Source organism: Schistocerca americana, chromosome 11 (assembly GCF_021461395.2).
Source record: "Schistocerca americana isolate TAMUIC-IGC-003095 chromosome 11, iqSchAmer2.1, whole genome shotgun sequence".
NCBI classification, from domain to species: Eukaryota; Metazoa; Arthropoda; class Insecta; order Orthoptera; family Acrididae; genus Schistocerca; species Schistocerca americana.
Window position 1 is genome coordinate 130,562,135 of NC_060129.1, and position 24,189 is coordinate 130,586,323.

The window sequence follows — 24,189 nt, forward strand, 5'->3', positions numbered from 1 at the left end:
TTAATGAATTGCTTCTGCATGTTGGTGAAGGCGGATCGCTCTCCAATTGTACTGCCTCCATTTTTCCGTTTGTTTAACAGGGTGTACCAAAGCTCTCACGTCCGCACTGATTTTCGACGATGTTATAAGTTGCGCTAGGGACCGCATCTACCTTCTTTCGAAGTTAGCAGGCAACTACGCTGTTATGCGGCGGCTCGTTTCGGCCCATTCAACATCTGTCCTTCAAGTGTAACGAGCGAGTAACGGAGTTTATATTTCATACCTGCCACAGCAATTTTGTGTTCGTGGGGTTTCTATTCTAATTCGAACGTTTGAGTTACGCTATACGTATTCGTTTCGGAATATTGTTTTTACGTCTTCCGTTAACTATACGTGGTTAACATTATGAAGACAATTAATAACATTTGTGAAATACAACTTTGTTTGGGGAAAACATAATGATGTTTGAAGTCGCCAGTTTTTCCACGAAAGACGACTTTCAACAACTTATGCATAATTGTTGCAACTGATTGCCGGGAATTATATATATATATATATATATATATATATGTGTGTGTGTGTGTATACACACACAATTGAATAAAAAAAAAAAAGGGGTTGCATGGCACGAGATTCGATCCGGCGACCTTCGGATTACGAACCCGAGCGCTTACCACTGCGCCACGACGCTGTAGAAAATTCTGTTTCGTAGAGAGTATTTAACAGCAACGGTTAATTTTTAACTGTCGATTTTCTCGACAACAGCTGAGAAGTGCATCTTGGTGCTTTGCCACATTACACCTCTGTCCATGAGCTTTTATTATGCGCAGTCTGAATTGAATCTGAATTACACAATTGGCGGCCTCCCCTTGTTAGACCAGTTAAAATTGTGTAAATGAATATTTTTTTTTTTATAATAGAGGGAAACATTCCACACATATACAGACACGTGTGTGGTGTCTATATATATATATATATATATATATATATATATATATATATATATACGCGCGAGCGAGTGTATACCCGTCCTTTTTTCCCCCCTAAGGTAAGTCTTTCCGCTCCCGGGATTGGAATGACTCCTTACCCTCTCCCTTAAAACCCACATCCTTTCGTCTTTCCCTCTCCTTCCCTCTTTCCTGATGAGGCAACAGTTTGTTGCGAAAGCTTGAATTTTGTGTGTATGTTTGTGTGTCTATCGACGTGCCAGCGCTTTCGTATTTTAATAACTATGTAGATGACATGACGTCATTCGTTTCCTCTTAAAACAAAAAAGTGTTAATTGTGCATTCATGGACGGTCAGTGTTGGTATCAGTGATTACAGTTCCAGAAATAATTGGCTGGACGAAGTTCAATTGCACACATTTGTCTAGGGCGAATTATGACCTTGAAATTGGTTGTAGATGCGTGCCGGCCAATTTCGCGACAGCCCAGTAAGCGTCGCAGTGTCAAGACTGCTTTCCCGCCGCCGATGGTTTGCTTTAAACTCGTGAAAATGCAATGTTTGCGAATTCTGAATTGTCGCGAAAGGGTAGAATATTTGACGAGCCATTGTGGAGGACGTAAATTTGGATAGAAAGATCATTTTCAAAATCCAATACAAATCCTGTAGATCAAAGTAGCCTAGCAACCCAAAAGCTCCTACGTAGTTAACAGCAGAAACAGTGTACTATTTTTCATGCAGACGTTTACACTCTACATCGAAGTGTGGATGATTTGCGGATGTGAAATAAACCTTTGAAAGAATTTGTTTGGATAAAAAGGAAAAATTTAAAGAAGTTTATTCGTACATTTTGTTATTTCATGAACAGTGATACTTTCTTATAGTGGTGTAGAGCCCTAAGTATTATTAATATTGTCACAGACCGATTGCAAGTGCTCTCGTTACAAGTCGAGTTTTGGGCCTGATTAAGAGTAGCTGGTTCTTAAAGTCTCAAAGGTTAAGTGAAGAATAATATCACACTTAAATAACGTAGCATCGAAACCCACTATATTTATACTACACTCCTGGAAATTGAAATAAGAACACCGTGAATTCATTGTCCCAGGAAGGGGAAACTTATTGACACATTCCTGGGGTCAGATACATCACATGATCACACTGACAGAACCACAGGCACATAGACACAGGCAACAGAGCATGCACAATGTCGGCACTAGTACAGTGTATATCCACCTTTCGCAGCAATGCAGGCTGCTATTCTCCCATGGAGACTCGTAGAGATGCTGGATGTAGTCCTGTGGAACGGCTTGCCATGCCATTTCCACCTGGCGCCTCAGTTGGACCAGCGTTCGTGCTGGACGTGCAGACCGCGTGAGACGACGCTTCATCCAGTCCCAAACATGCTCAATGGGGGACAGATCCGGAGATCTTGCTGGCCAGGGTAGTTGCCTTACACCTTCTAGAGCACGTTGGGTGGCACGGGATACATGCGGACGCGCATTGTCCTGTTGGAACAGCAAGTTCCCTTGCCGGTCTAGGAATGGTAGAACGATGGGTTCGATGACGGTTTGGATGTACCGTGCACTATTCAGTGTCCCCTCGACGATCACCAGTGGTGTACGGCCAGTGTAGGAGATCGCTCCCCACACCATGATGCCGGGTGTTGGCCCTGTGTGCCTCGGTCGTATGCAGTCCTGATTGTGGCGCTCACCTGCACGGCGCCAGACACGCATACGACCATCATTGGCACCAAGGCAGAAGCGACTCTCATTGCTGAAGACGACACGTCTCCATTCGTCCCTCCATTCACTCCTGTCGCGACACCACTGGAGGCGGGCTGCACGATGTTGGGGCGTGAGCGGAAGACGGCGTAACGGTGTGCGGGACCGTAGCCCAGCTTCATGGAGACGGTTGCGAATGGTCCTCGCCGATACCCCAGGAGCAACAGTGTCCCTAATTTGCTGGGAAGTGGCGGTGCGGTCCCCTACGGCACTGCGTAGGATCCTACGGTCTTGGCGTGCATCCGTGCGTCACTGCGGTCCGGTCGACGGCCACGTGCACCTTCCGCCGACCACTGGCGACAACATCGATGTACTGTCGAGACCTCACGCCCCACGTGTTGAGCAATTCGGCGGTACGTCCACCCGGCCTCCCGCATGCCCACTATACGCCCTCGCTCAAAGTCCGTCAACTGCACATACGGTTCACGTCCACGCTGTCGCGGCATGCTACCAGTGTTAAAGACTGCGATGGAGCTCCGTATGCCACGGCAAACTGGCTGACACTGACGGCGGCGGTGCACAAATGCTGCGCAGCTAGCGCCATTCGACGGCCAACACCGCGGTTCCTGGTGTGTCCGCTGTGCCGTGCGTGTGATCATTGCTTGTACAGCCCTCTCGCAGTGTCCGGAGCAAGTATGGTGGGTCTGACACACCGGTGTCAATGTGTTCTTTTTTCCATTTCCAGGAGTGTATATTAAACTAGCTATTCCGGAATCAGGTGATACCGTGGAAGTGCAGTTGTCTGTTGCTGACAACAAATAGGTAAACACTAACGTAAACAAAAATTAAAATATGGCATTTCAGTATTTCATCGCTATTTTTTATTTTCAATGACCGGTTTCAGGCTAGCTGCCCATCTTCAGATCATATATTGCAGTTACAGAGTAACTTGTCAATACAGAACTATCGGTTCGCTGTCATAACATTTTGACTAACATAAACATTTCACACACTCCGATATCGACGAGGGAAAGAGGAGACGACGACGACGACATACACGTATACGTATACGAACGGTATACGTGGCGCCTCGCAATACGACGACACAACGGGCGTCACGGTATACGTGTACTGTGCCGGTGGCTCGGACGGAAACGAGCTGAAGTAAGGAGAAGCGGACTCGGACTCACGTCGTGGATGTATCCCAGGAAGACGAGCTCCTGCAGCGGCCGCACGTACAGGCGCAGGAACTCCATCCACTGCGGGTCCAGCCCCACCTGCTTCATGTGGATGTCACGCGTCGGCACGTTCTCGTAACCGCCCTCCAACCGCGGGTCCTGCAAAAGGAAACACCAGTGTGAAGAGAGTGGCTGCCAGATTCCTGTCGGTACTGATACTGGTACCTCTGTTTTCTGTATTCTCAAGCTTTTAAGTAAGGGTGGGGGGGGGGGGGGGGAAGAAGAGAGAGAGAGAGAGAGAGAGAGAGAGAGAGAGATCCACTATCAGTATACAGATTTTTGCAGTGACACTATCGGATAAATTTTTCTCCATTTTCTTGCCGAGTCAGATTTGTTTGCACACTCGAGCTCGTGAAGGCTCGCTGTGTTGCCATCACCACCTCTTACAGACACGTCTTGCAGACCCATTATGTAGCTGGCCAATCGTACCGTGGGGCCCCACAAGTGGGTGGCACATTGCTGACAGTCTCATTGGAGCTGCCACCGACAATTGCTCACTGCCACCCTGCCACACGTTAGCAGTTTACTGAGCAATTTTGACCCATATTTGGACTGACACTTGCAAATAAAATAATCAATAAAAAACTGAATTGAATGTTTTGTTAGACCTTTCTTGGAAACTGTAGGATATATTAAAGAATACATTACATTTTTCTCTGACTCCAAGTGTGTTGTGTACATCTTTCTAGCCCGTATTTCATAAATACACGATGTCATCAAAAGTATCCGGACACCCCCAAAAACGTATGTTTTTTATATTAGGTGCATTGTGCTGCTACCTACTGCCATCTACTCCATCAGCGAGCTCAGTAAACGTTAGACATGACAGCAGAATGGGGCGCTCCACGGAATTCACGGACTTCGAACGTGGTCAGGTGATTGGGTGCCACTCGTGTCATACGTCTGTACGCGAGATTTCCACACTCCTAAACGTCCCTAGGTCCACTGTTTCTTATGTGATAGTGAAGTGGAAACTGTGAAGGGACACGAACAGCACAAAAGCATACAGGCTGACCTCATCTGTTGACTGACAGAGACTGCCAACAGTTGAAGAGGCTCGTAATGCGTAATAGGAAAACATCTATCCAGACCGTCACACAGGAATTCCAAACTGCATCAGGATCCACTGCAAGTACTATGAAATTTGGCGGGAGGTGAGAAAACTTGGATTTCGTGATCGAGCGGCTGCTCACATCGTGCCAGTAAATGCCAAACGATGCCTCACTTGTTGTAAAGAGCGTAAACATTGGACGATTGAACAGTCGAAAAACATTGTGTGGAGTGATGAATCATGGTACACAATGTGGTCATCTGATGCCAGGGTGTGGGTATGGTGAATGCCCGATAAACGTCATCTTCCGGCGTGTGAAGTGCCAACAGTAAAATTTGGAGGCGGTGGTGTTATGGTTCGGTCATTTTTTTCATGGAGGGAGCTTGCACCCCTTCTTGTTTTGCGTGCCACTATCACAGCACAGGCCTACATCCACGTTTTCAAAAAATGGTTCAAATGGCTCTGAGCACTATGGAACTTAACAGCTGAGGTCATCAGTCCCCTAGAACTTAGAACTACTTAAACCTCACTAGCCAAAGGACATCACACACATCCATGCGAGGCAGGATTCGAACCTGCGACTGTAGCAGTCGCGCGGTTCCGGACCGAAGCACCTAGAACCGCTCGGCCACCGGGCCCGGCATCCACGTTTTAAGCACCTTCTTGCTTTCCACTGTTGAAGAGGAATTTTGGGATGGTGATTGCCTCTTCCAACACCCATCGAGCACCTGTCTGTAATGCACAGCCTGTGGTGGAGTGGTTACATGACAATAACATCCCTGTAATGGACTGGTCTGCACAGACTCCTCACCTGAATCGTATAGAATACTGTTGGCATATTTTGAAACGCCGACTTCGTGCCAGGCCTCACCGACTGACATCGATACCTCTCCTCAGTGCAACATTCTGTGAAGAATGGGCTGCTGCTCCCCAAGAAGCCCTCCAGCACCTGATTGAACATATGTCTGCGAGAGTGGAAGCTGTCATCAAGGCTAAGGGTGGACCGACACCATATTTAATTCCAGCATTACTGACAGAGGGTGCCATGAACTTTTAAGTCATTTTCAGCCAGGTGCCCGGATACTTCTGATTACACAGAAGTATTTACACAATGGCTTTGCATTCTCAATGTGTCTATAGAAATTTTATTGACAGCAGCACTGCTATTTCCAATAATTCTCATTGCAAATTTTATGCCAGAGAGTTAGATGTTATGATATGACAAGGGACTTAAGTGTGGCTGTAGAATGGCTATATCCTAAGAAACTAAATTAGATGCAATATTGCAGTTTGTGTATTTGTAAGAAGTATGAATAAGTGTTCTTTGGACACACATGCATGTCCTAAGGAACAGGGACTGTGGTGACCACAGCCTTAATGAAATACTGGAAATTTCCCAGTCCGGCACAAATTTTCAATGTCACCATTCCATTCTACAGTTGGAGGTTGCCCTTATTTGCAACTGCCATTTCATATCCTGTAGTCACCATACTGCCCGTTCCTTCAGACACTGTACTTCTTACAAGTACAGGCACTGTAACTTCGTATTACTCTGCCGAGACCAAGCCAGCGACTTTCAAATAAATGTCTCCCCTGTACAGGAATTATATAATGTGTATACAAGTGCAGGTTGTGACACCAGAATGACAACGTACGGGAATATGAGTCTGGCCACTGAGTTGTGCACAGGTAGCCAACACAGTTAAGGTGACCACTCACTTAAAGTGGGAAATCTGCATTCAAATCCCAGTCTGGCACAACTTTTCATTGCCGTCATTCCATTCTATAGTTGCAGGTTTCCGTTATTCACAAATTCAAATACATTTCCTGTAACTAAATTAAAATGTCCACTTAAATTTCATAATACACACACGTGGAAAAAGTTTTGCATCGCCCCGGTTCCCAGAACTCCTGAAGACAGACATTGACTGTGGATATTGTATCATAGACACAGTCCCTTTGACTGTTCAGAGACGTCACTAAACCCACCCAAAGATATAAACAACCGTGCACGAATAGCGCCTATAAGATGGAGGGGGTCCGACAGCTGATCAGTTCCAGTCATTCCACCAGGAAGGAGGTACACGGCTCGTGTTGCCTCTAGTCCAACCGAGCCTAGAAGGTCAGTACTGAGGGTCGATCGCATCTGCATTGTTACTCTGTGCCAGGAAGGGCTCTCAACAAGGGAAGTGTCCAGGCGCCTCGGCGTGAACCGAAGCGATGTTGTTCAGACATTGAGGACATACAGAGAGACAGGAACTGTCGATGACCTGACTTGCTCAGGGCTGCTACTGTAGTGGATGACCACTACCTACGAATTATGGTTCGGAGGAACCCTGACAGCAACACCACTGTGTTGAATAATGCTTCTCGTGCAGCCACAGGACGTCGTGTTACGACTCAAACTGTGTGCAATAAGCTGCACGATGCACAACTTCACCCCCAATGTCTGTGGCGAGGTCCATCTTTGCAACCACGACACCGTGCAGTACGGTGCAGATGGGGCCGACAACATGCTGAATGGACCAGTCAGGATTTGCATCACATTCTCTTCACCGGAGTGTCGCATATGCCTTCAACCAGACAATCATCGAGGACGTGTTTGGAGGCATCTCGGTCGGGCCGGATGCCTTAGACACACTGTCCAGCGAGTGTAGCAAGATGGACGTTGCCTGCTGTTTTGAGGTGGCATTTTGTGGGGCCGATGTACGCTGCTGGTGGTCACGGAAGGCGCCGTAACGGCTGTACGATACGAGAATGTCATCCTCCGACCGACAGTGGAACCGTATCGGCAGCTTATTGGCGAGGCATTCGTCTTACTGGACGACAATTCGTGTCCCCATCGTGCACATCTCATGAATGACTTCCTTCAGGATAATGATGTCGCTCGGCTGGAGTGGCCAGCATGTTCTCCAGACATGAACCCTATCAAACGAGCCTGGGGTAGACTGAAAAGGGCTGTTTATTAACGACATGACCCACCAACCACTCAGAGGGATCTATGCCGAATTGCTGTTGAGGAGAGGGACAATCTGGACCAACAGTGCCTCGATGAACTTGTGGATAGTATGTCACGACAAATACAGGCATGCATCAATGCAAGGAGACATGCTACTGTGTATTAGAGGTACCGGTGTGTACAGCAATCTGGACCGTCACCTCTGAAGAACTCACTGTATGGTGGTACGAAATGGAATGTGTGGTTTTCATGAGCAATAAAAAGAGCAGAAATGATGTTTATGTTGATCTCCATTCCAATTTTCTGTAGAGGTTCCGGAACTCTCGGAACTGAGGTGATGCAATTTCTTTTTATGTGTTTGCATGGATTCTTTTAAGAGTGGATACCTGTAGCTGAACGTCCTGCACGGTTTGTAACTCCCAAGGAGATCGCCTTTGATCTGGCTGGTGCGAACCTTTGTGATCACTGTGGTGCGCAATTTTTCACTCGGCGTTCATGGGGCAAGTTAACGGTTTGTTTGACCGTTTCTTGAATGTCAATGTCCATTTTGTAAAGTGTAATATACTTAAGTGCCGAATCTCTATTCCAATTTTCTATACAAGTTCCAGAGCTTTCAGAATTGAGGTGATGCGAAACATTTTTTGTGTGTGTAATTCTAGTCCTTTCATAAATAACTCAAAATCACCATGTGGAGCCCAGTATACAATGACTTCCCATTACTTTTTACTTCTAAAGCACAACCTTCAGTATGCTGTTTACTGCAAAGTCTAAGAGTATTATCAGTTTTAGATTTGAATCCTTTCTTATTAGCGGAATATTTGACTCCCGCTACACTCTTCAGAACGGTTCGCTGAATAACTATATGTCCAATATAAAGGACATACTATGTGTGATAGTGAGACAAAACAAAACTTCCCAACTATGCTTAACAGCTAGGCAAATGAGTCACAGCCATACTGCCACCTCATGCAAGTGATTCACGAGATCACTCGGAAATTATAAGCGATCAGCAACTGATTGGGGACAGGTCGAGGGATTGCTGGACTCCCACACCCTCACATGGGGCTCTTCACAGAGACGCCAACAAAGTCGCAGGATTTCCGTACACTACCAAAGTGTATGTCACATTTGCGACTGAGGAACAATTAATAGCAAAACTGATTTCATCAGATGGTTTGTTGGATGACTCAGTTCATTTCTCTGTAACCTTTCAGCATTAAGCGCCAATTTCCATGCACCACATATAGCTATTGCCCCAGTTAACCCCAGGACACCAAAGGGAGGGGGGGGGGGGGGGGGTTCGTTGAACCCAAAATTTTTTATGTCCCCTGATTTTGCCCAAGTAACTTTCATACTACATATTCCCTTTGAGTTATTGTTTGTTGGCTATTTTATGAAATGTTAGTGTCAATATATTTTATAGAAAATTCCTGCTTTGAAAGAAAAAATAAATAAACTTATTATGGGTCCAATAAACGCCCCCCCCCCTCCCCTCCCCCTCCAGGCTTCCATGCTATAGAAAATTTCCCTTAGTAGGATTTCGTATTTCTCATCTCTACAACAATGCAAGTTAGTTTCTTGTTGGTTGGTATTCTTGATATTCACAACAATCGGTTTACTTTCAGAGAAAGTGATTGTTGATGTCAGTCAGCTGTTATTTATCTTGTAAACTTGCAGTGAGTTAGTGCAGTTCCCAACACGTAGGCCTCCAGTAACTTTGGTGTCCTACACAGCAAAAACGAAACCAAGTAAAAACTTACTGATGTTTGGCAACAGTGCACCAAGATAAAGGCACTGTTGGAGGAGAGAAGAATAAAACTGAGATACAGAGACATGGCCTCTATCTGTATTTTACTCTCTCATCGACATTTGTGCTATCAATGCAACCACCATATACATCCAGCAACATTCAAGATGGAATGAAAAGAAACACAACAAATGGAAACTTTATCTTCTGCAAGCTGGGATGGAATTAGTGAAATTGCAGGTAGAAGAAAGAAGTGCCAATGCAAGAGGGTTATCTAACCAAATTGTTCAATCAATGGAGACTGTTCTACAAAAGAAAATCAAAGAAGTGACAACAGAAGCACTTCAGCCTCCTGCAGGGAAAGGCCGGTGCCATGTTTGTGTACGAAAAGCTAAAACAAAGAAGCAGAAGTAAACCAAAACAGTATTGTGGACAGTGTCATAAACATGTGTGTAATACACATTCAGAAAAAATTGTGAAGTGTGTCTCTCGCCTTGAAGTTGAGGACGCAGAGTAGTCTATTGTATATGAACACATCTGTATTTTGCATTGCAATACGTCAATTTTTTATTCACTCAATCCAATATTTATAACAATTAACAACATTTATAAACTGATGCCTTAGTTAAAATACATAAACCATTTTGAAAGTTGTAATTTTTCGTCAGTAAACTTATTTAATACCTATGGGCTCGCCGAACCCCCCCCCCCCCCCCCCCCCTTCGGCTTCCAAGTTAGAAAAAAGGCTTGGGCGTCCTAGGGTTAAGATGATGTAGGACAATCTGATCATGAAAGCTTACTTGATGATTGAATGGCTAGTAGGTAGGTGCTTGGGATAATATTTTCATTTCATCAAACATAATCTCATATACGCTTTGTGGCACTGTGTTCAGCAACAATATTTTTGTAAAAATTGCAATATTTAATGTGGTGTAGGTGTTCTGTGCAGCAACCCGAAATTGTACATATTGCATATTGACTGGTCAATGTACCTGCAACACTCAGACCAAGGCTTTTTTCTGGGCACAGCATATCTTTAATTTTATTGGATGGTCGTAAAATGGAGTAAATATTGTGTCTGTCCCTGGACTCTGTCTATTTTATTTCTTTTAGCTCCAAAGAAAGGACTGAATGCTATGGGTTCATCGCCTTCTCATGATGAGGTCTCTCTCTCTCTCTCTCTCTCTCTCTCTCTCTCTCTCCTTCTCTACCCCTCTTCTCCTTCCCCCTCTTTTTAGCAATGCTTAACTTAACATCTCATTCATAAATAATTTAGGTGCAAAGGTAAAAACTCACCAAACAGCAGAGGTGTCGAGTGACTAACAGGCACATCAACCAGATGGGAAAATAACTAGCTATCACACAAATTATTCTTCCAGCTAGAGAATGCATGTAACAGCCCCCCCACCCCCCACCCCTCTGTGCCTCCCATATGCACAAACATAAAAAATCTGTAAAACTACACTGTGTATTCGGCTGACACAAAGCAGTTGTACAAGTTTGTGTGTGTTTTTCTCTCTAGCTAGAAAAAAATTAATCTGAAAGCTAGCAAGTTTCCATCTTTTTTATGTGTCTCCTATCGACTCAATGCCTCTACTGTTCGGTGAGTTGTTATCTTTGCTCCTAAGTTATTCTCATTCTACCAATACTTCTCATTCCCATACATTTTCAGGTATCTCATCTCAGAACCCAAGAGGTCCTCATCAGAAACAGTTTCAGCTCTGTGTAGCAGTGTGTTTAACACGTTGGACAATAGCCACCTAGAAGAATATCGGGCCTGGGAAATTAGCCATTTATGCTGTTATTTAAAACATTATTGGCTCATACTGCTATATCTTCAAGAGTAATATATACTAAAAAGGGCCAAGATTCAAGATATATTTTTCATATTTCCTTTAGTTCTTTGACAGATTACAAATTTTAAAATAATTTTGACAGGAAGTACAAGGCGTGTTTTTTAAGTAAGTACCATTTTGAAATTAAAAAAAAAGATGTGCTAAGATATCTCAATAACTTTATTTTTACATGAAAGCCTGTACCTTAATATATGCAGTGACATCATTACAATCTGATTCTTCCTCGTTTACGTTGTGTAGTGAGTGTTTAAGATGCCTCCGATAATCGTGAGTCCTGCTGACTGTGAAGTTCGGCTGTTATAAGATTTCTTAGTGCTAAAGGCCTAAAAGCGATCGATATTTGTCGTGAGATCTGTGCAGTTTACGGAGAAAACTGAAAGTTTGGTGCAGGAAGTGGACAATAAGGTGAGAGAAAACAGACGCTTTACGATTTCCTCCTTGCGGGATGGCTTTCCTAATGTTTCTCGTAGTGGTTTGTATGACATTGCGACCGAGCACTGGAATTACCAAAAATTGTGCGCACGTTGGGTATGGAAAATGTTGACGGATGTGCACAAAACCCAATGTTTAGACAGTGCATTTACTTTCCTTGAGTGGTACCACAACGACGGTGATGATTTCTTAAGCCAAACTGTTACGGGCAATGAAACACGGGTGGCCTATGTCGCACCAGAATCAAAGCAACAGTCCATGGGAGTTGAGCAAGGGCATCGTTTTGCTGCAAGACAATGCCCGTCCACATGTGGCGAATCAGACCAAAGATCTCATCACACCTTTCCGATGGGAAACTCTAGATCATCCTCCGTACAGCCCCAATCTTGCGCCCAGTGACTACCATGTGTTCCTGAAATTGAAGGAACACCTGGGCGGTCAGCATCTTCGAGACGATGATGAAGTCAAAACAGTGGTGATGCAGTGGTTAACAAGTCAAGCGGCAGACTCCTACGAGGAGGGTATTCAAAAAACTGGTACAACATTATGACAAGTGCCTCAATATTGATGGAAATTATGTAGAAAAGTAGATTAAGGTACAGGCTTTCAGGTAAAAATAAAATTATTGAGACACCTTAGCACGTCTTTTTTTAATTTCAAAACGATGCTTACTTAAAAAAAACACGCCTTGTATAATTATACTCACAATAATACAATGCGAGATGAATTATTGAGCAATTTCTTCCTCTTGAGCTTCCAAAGTTTCTTGCTCACTCAAAAACATAAAGTGTCTGTAGTAGAATTACAGCAAATTGTGAATGTAATGAGTACATGCACAACATTATGTCAGTACGATCATATTGGCTCAGCCATTCACGACAGCAGCTGTTACATTTGCTAAGATTTCTTTTGAAACAGTTTTCAAAATTGATACCTGAAGGAAGCACCAGTCAAGGGGCAGGTCTTTTTACACAAAGTGGTGGCACAAGCTACTCTCAGGCTTTGTCTCCAAAGTCTTAAAACTGCACTCTATTGGCTGCACGGGGTCTCGGGTTCGATTCCCAGTGGGGAAAGGGATTTTCACCTTTTCAGGTGACTGGGTGTTTCTGTTGTTCTCATCATTACATCAGCATTCATGTAAGTGGCGAGCTTGGACTGAGCACAGGTCGGGAATTTGTACGGGTGCTGATGATCGCGCAGTTGAGCACCCTACAAACCGAACACCATCAACATCATCTCTTGGCTGGATGATGAAAGCTTTGCACACTGAGATATGTGGTACAGAGAAATAAGCTTAGTTACTTGCCTTCTAATGGAATCAGCAGCACAACCAGTACCCCTCCATCACAGACACTGACATTATCTCTGGCAGCACACGAAAGTTTCAGGAGTTCGTGACACAATTTGGCCAGCTAAATAAAGTACCGCACGGCCTACAGGTTAACTCCTGACACGACAATGGGGGACGTCATTCGTAGCTCAGATTTATAACCACTCCCGATGTGGAAAGTAAGCACAGAAACATCTATCCGAGACAGCCTCTAGTTTACACCAAACCCGAAATTTAATGCGTGTTCCTTCCCTCTCACAGTTTTGAGTAGACTCATTCAGATGAAATGAAACAGGATACACATACAGACCATTCAGGGGAAAGGGCCAACTTTTCCACCTCCAGTAATGCCTGACTTGTTAAAAATCAAACAATGGAAAATCAGGGATGTAACGTAACAATACCAGAGAAGGAAAGATGCTACTCACCATATAGCGGAGATGCCGAGTCGCGATAGGCACGACAAAAGGTACCACAGTCCGGGCACAGAGGAGCATTCCCCTCATAATTCAGTACTATCCGAGACTGGAGCAACTGAATTACATTCTATCGATTGGCGACTCCACGGAGTGTTCTGTGCACCATGACCAGATAATGGATACAATTGGAAGGAGAAAAAGCATTGGTCGTATTTTTTTGTTTTATTATCTGCATTATTATGTGATCGCTCTAAGCTTGTTGATACCAGTGCCTACCAATTTTAATTGTATATTACAGCACTGAGGATGGCCACTAAGTGACCAAAAATCGATTTTGCGGATAATAAAATAAAAAAATACGACCAATGCTGTTTCTCCTTCCAATCGAATTACATTCTCCGCCAGGGTTTCGACTACCTCTCCTCGTGCCCTGAAATGAGAAATGTCCTACCCGCTATCCTTCCCACCCCTCCTACCGTGGTATTCCACCGTCGTCCACCGAACCTACACAATATACTCGTCTGTCCTTACACGACCCCTGCTCCCAGTCCCTTACTTCGTGGCTCGTACCCCTGTAATAGACCTAGATGCAACACCTGTCCCGTACAGCCTCCTACCACCACCTACTCCAGTCCGGTCACTAACATCACTTATCCCATCAAAGGCAGGCCTACCTGTGAAACCAGTCACCACAACCACTGTGCTGTATTCTATGTAGGGATGACGACCAACGAGCTCTGTTCGCACGAACGGCCACCGACAAACTGTGGCCAAAAGACGAGTCGACCACCCTGTTCCTGAACTTGCTGCCAAACACGATATCCCTCATCTCAGTGACTGCTTCACAGCCTGTGCCATACGGATCCTCCCCACTAACACCAGCTTTTGTGAATTGCGCAGGTACGAACTTTCCCTGCAATACATCCTACCCGTAACCCTCCTGGCCTCAACCTTCGTCGGTCACTGTCCTCACCCATCCGGCCCCCTCCCTTGAACTTTGCAAGCTTTTGGAACCAATGGCTCCTCCTTTGGGCAGAAGGGTCAAAGCAGAAGGAAGAGGAGTGAAGGGAAAGGACTGTCGAGGTTTAGGAAAAGGGGTAGAGTTTGGAAAAGTCACCCAGAATCCCAGGTCAGGGATGAGAAGGAAAGACTGATTGTTGGGGAATGCACCAGATAAGTTTTCAAAAACCTCATAATGGTTTTTGATTGTTCAAATCTCATCCAGTGCCATCCCCAACAATCAGTTTTTCCTTCTCATCCCATTCGGTAAGTCTCCCTTGACCTACAGTTTTGGGTGACTTTTCTGCCCCTTTTCCTAAATCTCACTAGTTCTTTTCCTTCACCCTTCTTCCTTCCCCTTCAGCCCTTCTGCCAGAAGGAGCTGCTGGCTCATGGGGCTTGCATATTTCAGTATCTTTGTGGACGTGTTCTCCTGCCGCCAATTGGCGAGCAGACTTTTTTGTTTGTACAGTTACATTATACTGTCCCAAAATTTATTACTTTTGTTGATATAAAAATATTTAGTCTCTTTTCAACATGAGAATTTATGACTAAAGATTCATGAAACAAGGATTGATTCATTTTTGCAACTTCAATAATGAACACTGTGCAGCCATTAATGTTTTTAATGGAAGTCTATTTTTTGTGATTGAAGAGCATATTTGAGACACAAATTGAGCAATGTGGCTCCTTTGCAGGCTTGGCAGAAAATTATGGAGCAAAACACAGAAAATTTGGGGATTTTTGTGCTGTAGTTATGGCCACTCAAACGGCAGCTCTCTTGAAGTTAACTCCACTCTTCACTTTCCACTGGGGTTTTTGTGAGATGACTTTCATTTATGAATGTAAACTCCAACTGCCCAAGAAGCTCCATCGTCAAGCTTTTATCAGGAATGCGTGGGATAGAAACGTTACCCTTTTTCAAACCAACAGCACAAATCATGGAATCAGCACTAGAAATAAAAATAATCTTCACAAACATTTAAAGTCACTTACTTTGCTTGAGACAAGGTGTTTATTATTAAGAAACGCAAATTTTCAATAACTTGCCAGATGCCATAAGAAGCTCAACTACTAATAAAGATCAGTTTGAAAGGAGCCTATAGGATTTATTGGTGGCCATCTCCAACTCTTCAATGAATTTCCTAGCAGAATCAACAAATGTGTACATGTTATTAGTAATATCAAATAATGTATTATGTACAATCTGTCATAAGTACAGATTCAATGGAGTAATGAGATGAAAGTCGATGTTGTGAAATTGTATTTCTATTTGATGACGCTTGGCTACATCTACATCTACATTTATACTCCGCAAGCCACCCAATGGTGTGCGGCAGAGCGCACTTTACGTGCCACTGTCATTACCTCCCTTTCCTGTTCCAGTCGTGTACGGTTCGCGGGAACAATGACTGCCGGAAAGCCTCCGTGTGCACTCAACTCTCTAATTTTACATCCGTGATCTCCTCGGGAGGTATAAGTAGGGGGAAGCAATATATTCGATATGTCATCCACAAATGCACCCTCTCAAAAGCTGGCCAGCAAGTTACACTGTGATGCAGAGCACCTTTCTTGCAGAGTCTGCCACTTGAGTTTGCTAAACATCTCCGTAACGCTATCACACTTACCAAATAACCCTGTAACGAAACTCGCCGCTCTTCTTTGGATCTTCTCTGTCTCCTCTGTCAACCCGATCTGTTACGGATCCCACACTGATGAGCAATACTCAAATATAGGTGGAACGAGTGTTTTATAAGCCACCACCTTTGTTGATGGACTAATTTTCTAAGCACTCTCCCAATGAATCTCAACATGGCACCCGCCTTACCGACAATTAATTTTATATGATCATTCCACTTCAAATCGTTCCGTACGCATACTCCCAGATATTTTACAGAAGTAACTGCTACCAGTGTTTGTTCCGCTATCATATAATCGTACAATAAAGGATCCTTCTTTCTATGCATTCACAATACATTACATTTGTCTACGTTAAGGATCAGTTGCCAGTCCCTGCACCAAGTGCCTATCTGCTGCAGATCTTCCTGCATTTTGCTGCAATTTTCTAATGCTGCAACTTCTCTGTATACTACAGCATTATACGCGAAAAGCCTCACGGAACTTCCAATACTATCTACTAGGTCATTTATATACAGGGTTATTACAAATGACTGAAGCGATTTCACAGTTCTACAATAACTTTATTATTTGAGATATTTTCACAATGCTTTGCACACATACAAAAACTCAAAAAGTTTTTTTAGGCATTCACAAATGTTCGATATGTGCCCCTTTAGTGATTCGGCAGACATCAAGCCGATAATCAAGTTCCTCCCACACTTGGCGCAGCATGTCCCCATCAATGAGTTCGAAAGCATCGTTGATGCAAGCTCACAGTTCTGGCACGTTTCTTGGTAGAGGAGGTTTAAACACTGAATCCTTCACATAACCCCACAGAAAGAAATCACATGGGGTTAAGTCGGGAGAGCGTGGAGGCCATGACATGAATTGCTGATCATGATCTCCACCACGACCGATCCATCATTTTTCCAATCTCCTGTTTAAGAAATGCCGAACATCATGATGGAAGTGCAGTGGAGCACCATCCTGTTGAAAGATGAAGACGGCGCTTTTGGTCTCCAGTTGTGGCATGAGCCAATTTTCCAGCATGTCCAGATACACGTGTCCTGTAACGTTTTTTTCACAGAAGAAAAAGGGGCCGTAAACTTTAAACCGTGAGATTGCACAAAACACGTTAACTTTTGGTGAATTGCGAATTTGCTGCACGAATGCGTGAGGATTCTCTACCGCCTAGATTAGCACATTGTGTCTGTTACTTCACCATTAAGAAAAAATGTTGCTTCATCACTGAAAACAAGTTTCGCACTGAACGCATCCTCTTCCGTGAGCTGTTGCAACTGCGCCGAAAATTCAAAGCGTTTGACTTTGTCATCGGGTGTCAGGGCTTGTAGCAATTGTAAACAGTAAGGCTTCTGCTTTAGCCTTTTCCGTAAGATTTTCCAAACCGTCGGCTGTGGTACGTTTAGCTCCCTGCTTGCTTTATTCATCGACTTCCGCGGGCTACGCGTGAAACTTGCCCGCACGCGTTCAACCGTTTCTTCGCTCACTGCAGGCCGACCCGTTGATTTCCCCTTACAGAGGCATCCAGAAGCTTTAAACTGCGCATACCATCGCCGAATGGAGTTAGCAGTTGGTGGATCTTTGTTGAACTTCGTCCTAAAGTGTCGTTGCACTGTTATGACTGACTGATGTGAGTGGATTTCAAGCACGACATACGCTTTCTCGGCTCCTGTCGCCATTTTGTCTCACTGCGCTCTCGAGCGCTCTGGCGGCAGAAACCTGAAGTGCGGCTTCAGCCGAACAAAACTTTATGAGTTTTTCTACGTATCTGTAGTGTGTCGTGACCATATGTCAATGCATGGAGCTACAGTGAATTTCTGAAATCGCTTCAATCATTTGTAATAGCCCTGTATATAGTAAAAAGCAATGGTCCCATAACACTCCCCTGTGGCATGCCAGAGGTTACTTTAACGTCTGTAGACGTCTCTCCATTGAGAACAACATGTTGTGTTCTGTTTGCTAAAAGCTCTTCAATCCAGCCACACAGCTGGCCTGATATTCTGTAGGGTCTTACTTTGTTTATCAGGCGACAGTGCGGAACTGTATCAAACGCCTTCCGGAAGTCAAGAAAAATGGCATCTACCTGGGAACCTGTATCTAATATTTTCTGGGTCTCACGAACAAATAAAGCGAGTTGGGTCTCACACGATCACTACAATGCACCTCAGTGTACTGAACATTTACATGGTTGGTGACGACCTGGTTATTACCTTTTAAATGAAAACTTATTTAACATTTTTGCTTCTACCAAATTCATGAGCACCATTTCACTTTGGATCTGTGGACAGTAGATTACATGTATGTTTTTCTTTGTCAGCATTTTTTGTGCGTTCTTGTTTTCTTACTTGTTCTACATTCTAGAGGATCCCGTCACTATGACTCTATTAGAACAAAAAATACTTCTAATCTAATGTAAGTGTATAACTACCCCTTCCAAAATGTCGCACTCACAATGTGATCCTATGGAACAAGAAAGCCGTGAAGATTTTCTTGTGATATTCACTTACATGGTTGGTACCATCAGACCACTGTCCAAATGCTTCCATGATCTCGATGAACTCCTTGCAGAAGCGAGGTGTCAAAATTGGGAACCAGTAGACATCTGGACACGGCTGCAAAACCGAACAGAAGAAGCATGCTGTAAGTTATGTAATGAGTACAACCAAGAAATGTAATCTTACTGCAACTCACAGCTATGTTATTGGCAACCCCTTTGTAGTAGAATTAAATTTATGCAAACAATGGAAAATTCAGGATGGAATATAACAATACCAGAGAAGGAAAGTTGCTACTCACCATATAGAGGAGATGCTGAGTCGCGATAGGCACAACAAAAAGATTCACACAATTATAGCTTTCGGCCATTAAGGCCTTTGTCAGCAGTAGGCGCGCGCACGCGCGCGCGCGCGCGCACACACACACACACACACACACACACACACACACACACACACACACACACACACACACACACACACACACACATCTCCAGTCTCAGAGAACTGAAAATTTATATAAAGTATGTTACAATACGGAATTTTTGCCTTTATTATCAATAATTAAATTTTGAAAATTAAGAAATGGGAAAGAGGAAGTAGCCATTACCCAGAACAAATAAACAACACTATCTTAACCATGCAGGAATGCTAATAAGTTTTGACTTCATAGTAGCAGTCCATATAGCAATATTTTTTTTATTTTTTATTCTGTTTACCAATGTTGATATTTCACACCATTCTTGGGCAGCGGCTCTGAAATACGAGGTGTGTCCAGAAACTAAGTTTCATTTTGGGAAAAAAAGCTCATGAAACATTTTTCCAACAAAGATCTATTTTTACAAGAAAGAGCATTTCTTAAACTGTTATTCAACACAGTTGCAACCATTTTCAGACATTCGTCATACTGGAAAACCAACTTCTCTGTGCACTCTTCACAGAAAAATGCCTCCAATGAAGGCAGGCACTGCTGAACACTACTTTTGCGTCATTGTTGCTGTCTAAATGCCTTTCTCAAAAATCACACTTCAAGTTGAAGAACAAGTGGCAGTCAGAAGACGTGAGATCGGGACTGTACCGCAGGTGATCGAACTGTTCCCAACCAAATTGCTGACTTATGTTTTGGGTGACACGAGCAGAATGGGGATGAGTGATGTCAAGAAGCAACACAATGTCTCGATTGCGCATTCCACATTTTTTTTTTACTTATAACCAGATTGTCGTATCTCTCCCAGAACACAGTGCACGCGATTATTATTATTATTATTTTTTTTTTTTGTGCTGACAACATTATTTTGAATTTTTGTTTTTTGGGGGATCGAGAGTGCCTCCACTCCGTCAACTGTTGTTTTGCTTCTGGAGCGATACGACAAACCTAAGTTTCACCACCAGTCACAATTCTGTTTAAGAATTCATCTCCTTCATTACAGTATTGGATAAGAAATGTCAAAACACTGCTAAGTCACTTCATTTTGTGAACAACTGCAGGCAATTTTGGAACCTGGCGGGAACACAATTTGCAAAAATTTAAGCAATATGTGACAATCTCTAGCAAAACAGTTTTTGAAGTTTGTGGATACTCATCACAAAGCATTCATGTTGTGAACTGTCTGTTTTCACATATTTTGTCATTCACTTTCTCAACCAAACCACCACTGTCAACAGAAGGCTATCCTCTACGTGCTTTGTCAAGAACACTGATTCGTCCATCGCTGAATTGTCTCACCCATTTCCTCACTATTAGATCAGTTATTACATTTCCACCACAAATCTCTACAAGCTGATGATGACTTTCAGCTGGCTTAACATTCTCTGCATTCAGAAACCATATTACAGGGCAAGCTTCAGTGTCAGCAGACTCAGGGAATCTTAAACATTTTGATCACTCACAAATGCAAACACAACACAAACCGGCTGTAATAGGGTCAATGGGAAGATAAATAAATAGAGAGATGAGTGCAAATTTGCAGAACTGTGACATTAGTGCTGCGGTAGCAGTAAAATGGAACGGTTCTTACTTTCCGGACACACTTCATTTATAACAGTTACAAAACATCGTGTGTGACATACACTTGACAACATCGAAATCTATCATAAAAGCAACATATAATATTACGAGGTGCGACAATAAAGTAATGAGACTAATTTTGTTTGCAAGATGTGGCAACCCTGCACACTTGTGTAGGCACAATATCTTTGACCTCCGTCTATAAGCTGGTTCTAGTCCAAGTGGCACATCGATGCAACTGCTCAGTCATGACTTGTGCTGTAATAATAATAAGTTAACATGTGTTTGTGTCTCTCATCACGGAAATGGAACCGCATAATATTGCACAACGGTATGCCATTTCTTTTGGCATTAAATTGGGTGAAAACGCGCCGACAACTTACGGTAAGATTCAGAAGGTTATGTAAAGAGCTCAAGTTTTTTGTTGGCATAACATGTGTAGTGAAGTCAGAACGAATGTTGAAGATTAAGACCGCAGTGGATGACCATCAACCTCACGGACGGATGTCAACTTGGCCAGGGTGCGTGAACTCGTACGATCTGATCGAAGATTATCCGTGGAAATGATTGCAGAAGAACTGAACATCAACTGAGAAACGGTTCGTCTAATAATAACTGAAGATCTCGGTATGAGAAAGATTTGTGCAAAAATGGTCCCCAAAAATCTCATACCACAACAGCCGATATGTTAGAGCAAACGGAAATCAATCCAGAATTGTTGACCTGTGTTATCACTGGTGATTAAAGTTGGTTTTTTCAGTACGATCCAGAGACAAGATGCCAAAGTTCGCAATGGTGCTCAAAGGGATCACCCAGACCAAAAAAAGCTTGCATGTCAAAGTCAAAAGTGAAATGAATGCTTGTGTGCTTCTTTGATTCCAAGGGAATTGTTCATAAAGAGTGACTGCCTCATCGACAAACAGTTAACCAATATTATTACAAAGAAATTTTAGAAAGACTTCATAACAGAGTTTTTCGTGTCCGTGCCAACATTGCTGATAATTGGATTCTGCATCACTATAATGCGATATCCCATTCTGCTCTGTCACTACAGCAATTTTTAACCTCAAAACAAATATCAGTACTACCACAGTTATTCACCAGATATTGCTCCATGTGACTTTTTTTCTGTTGCCAAGAGTCAAAACGGCGGTCAGGGGACACCATTTTCAAACAACACAAGATGTCCAAAAAGCTGTGATGAGGGTTTTGGAGGATATTACACAAGATGAGTTCCAGAAATGTTACCATCAATGGCAGAAACATTGCAAAAAGGGTGTGCAATCAGAAGGGAATTACATTGAAGGAGACAACACTAAACATGACTAAAACGGTAAGCAACATTTTTTTTTTTCACTTCAGTCTCATTACTTTACTGTCGCATGTATTTCCCAGCCTGTGCACCAAGCTGCTGTGTGTACCTGACTGCCACCTCTCAGAAACTGCTATCTAGCTAGTAAAGGCTATGGGCTATAGAAGTGAAGCTCCAACTTCTGTTCCTCATACTATCCTTAGTAAAAATAATTAAAATCCACAAGTAGAATGTGCATAAAAGAAAATCCTCATACTGTACGTGAACATGTAATACAATATTGTCTACAATCTGCTAAAACATTTGCAAAAGTTTAAAAGGTCAACAGCCAGTATGTTATAAATTGCCCTCTGTCCTGTACTTGGCCAAGCTATTATATATGGTTCGGAAGCCAGATGCATTGAGCAAGCCGCCTCTTCAACTCACACTCCACTCACATCCCCCAGCATCACACGACACTTCTCCCACACATCCTATCGGCTGCCGCAGACACTGCTCTCGAAGTATGGCCTGCAAACAAACTTAAATGGAACTACCCACTTCTGCCTTGGAATACAGGCTGACTTTGGCCCCCAGGCCACAAAAAGTGTATTTTATTTGCGTTCATATCATATGACACACGTAATATAATATAACGTATTAATCGATAGTAGCAGGGGATCTACTACCAATTAAGACCTGTAAAGGAGTTATTTGAATTAAATGTTCTTCCCAGCAAAGAGAATATAAATAAAAACAGGTACAGAAACTCAGTACCACAGCAATGCCTGCCCTCACCTGCTGCGCCGTGTTGTTGGGGTTGAAGTTCTCAGTGTAGTTGGCGTGGATGTAACGCTGCTCCCAGTCCCACCTGTTCTCGAAGATCTGGTAGACCTCCGGGTTCGTCTTCGACGTGTCGAACGTGTCCGGGTCCACCAGGTGGCCGAAATCTAGCCGGTTTGACACGTGCATGAAAATGTCCTGCAAGGAAGAAGAATACATTATTCTAAATGCTCTGACCAGGATGAGCATTCACAAGAATGTGTCCAAGTATCCAAAAGGGGTGGGGGCAAAGTGAAGTTTTAAAAAATTACATTAAAAAAATGTTGCAGCCTAAAGAACCGCATTTAGTATAGAATTGAAAGGAGAATCAGCATTGGTGTAATTTTTGTTTCTTGTTTTATTCTTCGCAAAATCGATTTTTGGTCACTGTGATCGCTCTAAGCTTGTTGATACCAGTGCCTACCAATTTTACTGTATATTACAGCACTGAGGATGGTCACTAAGTGACCGAAAATCGATTTTGCAGAAAATAACAAAAAATAAATTAACAAATAAATAAACAAAATACGACCAATGCTGATTCTCCTTCCAATTCTATCCACTATTTGGTCGTGGTGCACAGAACACTCCATGGAGTCGCCAGTCAACTGGATTTACTGCCACCAGTGTATAATGTGTGCGTATTGAAGGATTGTAGTGTCAGTTATTTATTCACCAGGGTTGTCAGCAATCAGATGGTGCTCCAGAGGCTCGCCTGCATGCCCTCTATTTTGTCAACGCAGGCAGTGACTGTGCTAGATTTATAGGTGAACAGTGTTTGCAACACTCATTTTGGCTACAACTGAGCTACACTGAGTGTTCTCCAGGTGAATAGCTTCAGCCATTTGAACAGTCACACTGTGGGCCTGCAGAAGCTGCATGGGTGTACTGATGGATTACAGCATGTGTTGGGCGCAATGTATCAGTCACTGCTTGGTCGGTTGGTTTGTGGATTAAAGGGACTAAACTGTTTGGTTATCAGTCCCTTTTCCCATAGTCACGCAGTTCCTGCATGAAAACCATACCCCAAAAGAATCCTAGTGCCTCAACTCTGGAGAAGGAACAATATATGTAAAACTAAACGTGTAGCCACACTGAAGGAGAACACGAAAGAAGCACGCCAAATGTGAAAACGTGAACTAAAAGGAAGAAAATGGTAAAAAGTTGTTAAAACAATATAGCAGATGGCCTGGGCTGGCTGATTGCAAGAATAAAAAAGGGATGCGCCAGCCACTCTGCAACCCACTAAAAACTCCA

General features: G+C 43.3%; 1 protein-coding gene across 1 annotated transcript in view; it reads right to left on the reverse strand.

The window, feature by feature from the left end:
- Positions 1–24,189, reverse strand: part of LOC124554137 (procollagen-lysine,2-oxoglutarate 5-dioxygenase) — a 465,996-nt gene that overhangs the window by 8,519 nt on the left and 433,288 nt on the right. Inside the window, exons 12-14 of the mRNA XM_047128203.1 lie at positions 22,909–23,091; positions 18,824–18,928; positions 3,835–3,981 (exon numbers count right to left, since the gene is read on the reverse strand). Coding sequence (XP_046984159.1) covers positions 3,835–3,981; positions 18,824–18,928; positions 22,909–23,091 — 435 coding nt within the window. The remainder of the gene's footprint in view (positions 1–3,834; positions 3,982–18,823; positions 18,929–22,908; positions 23,092–24,189) is intronic.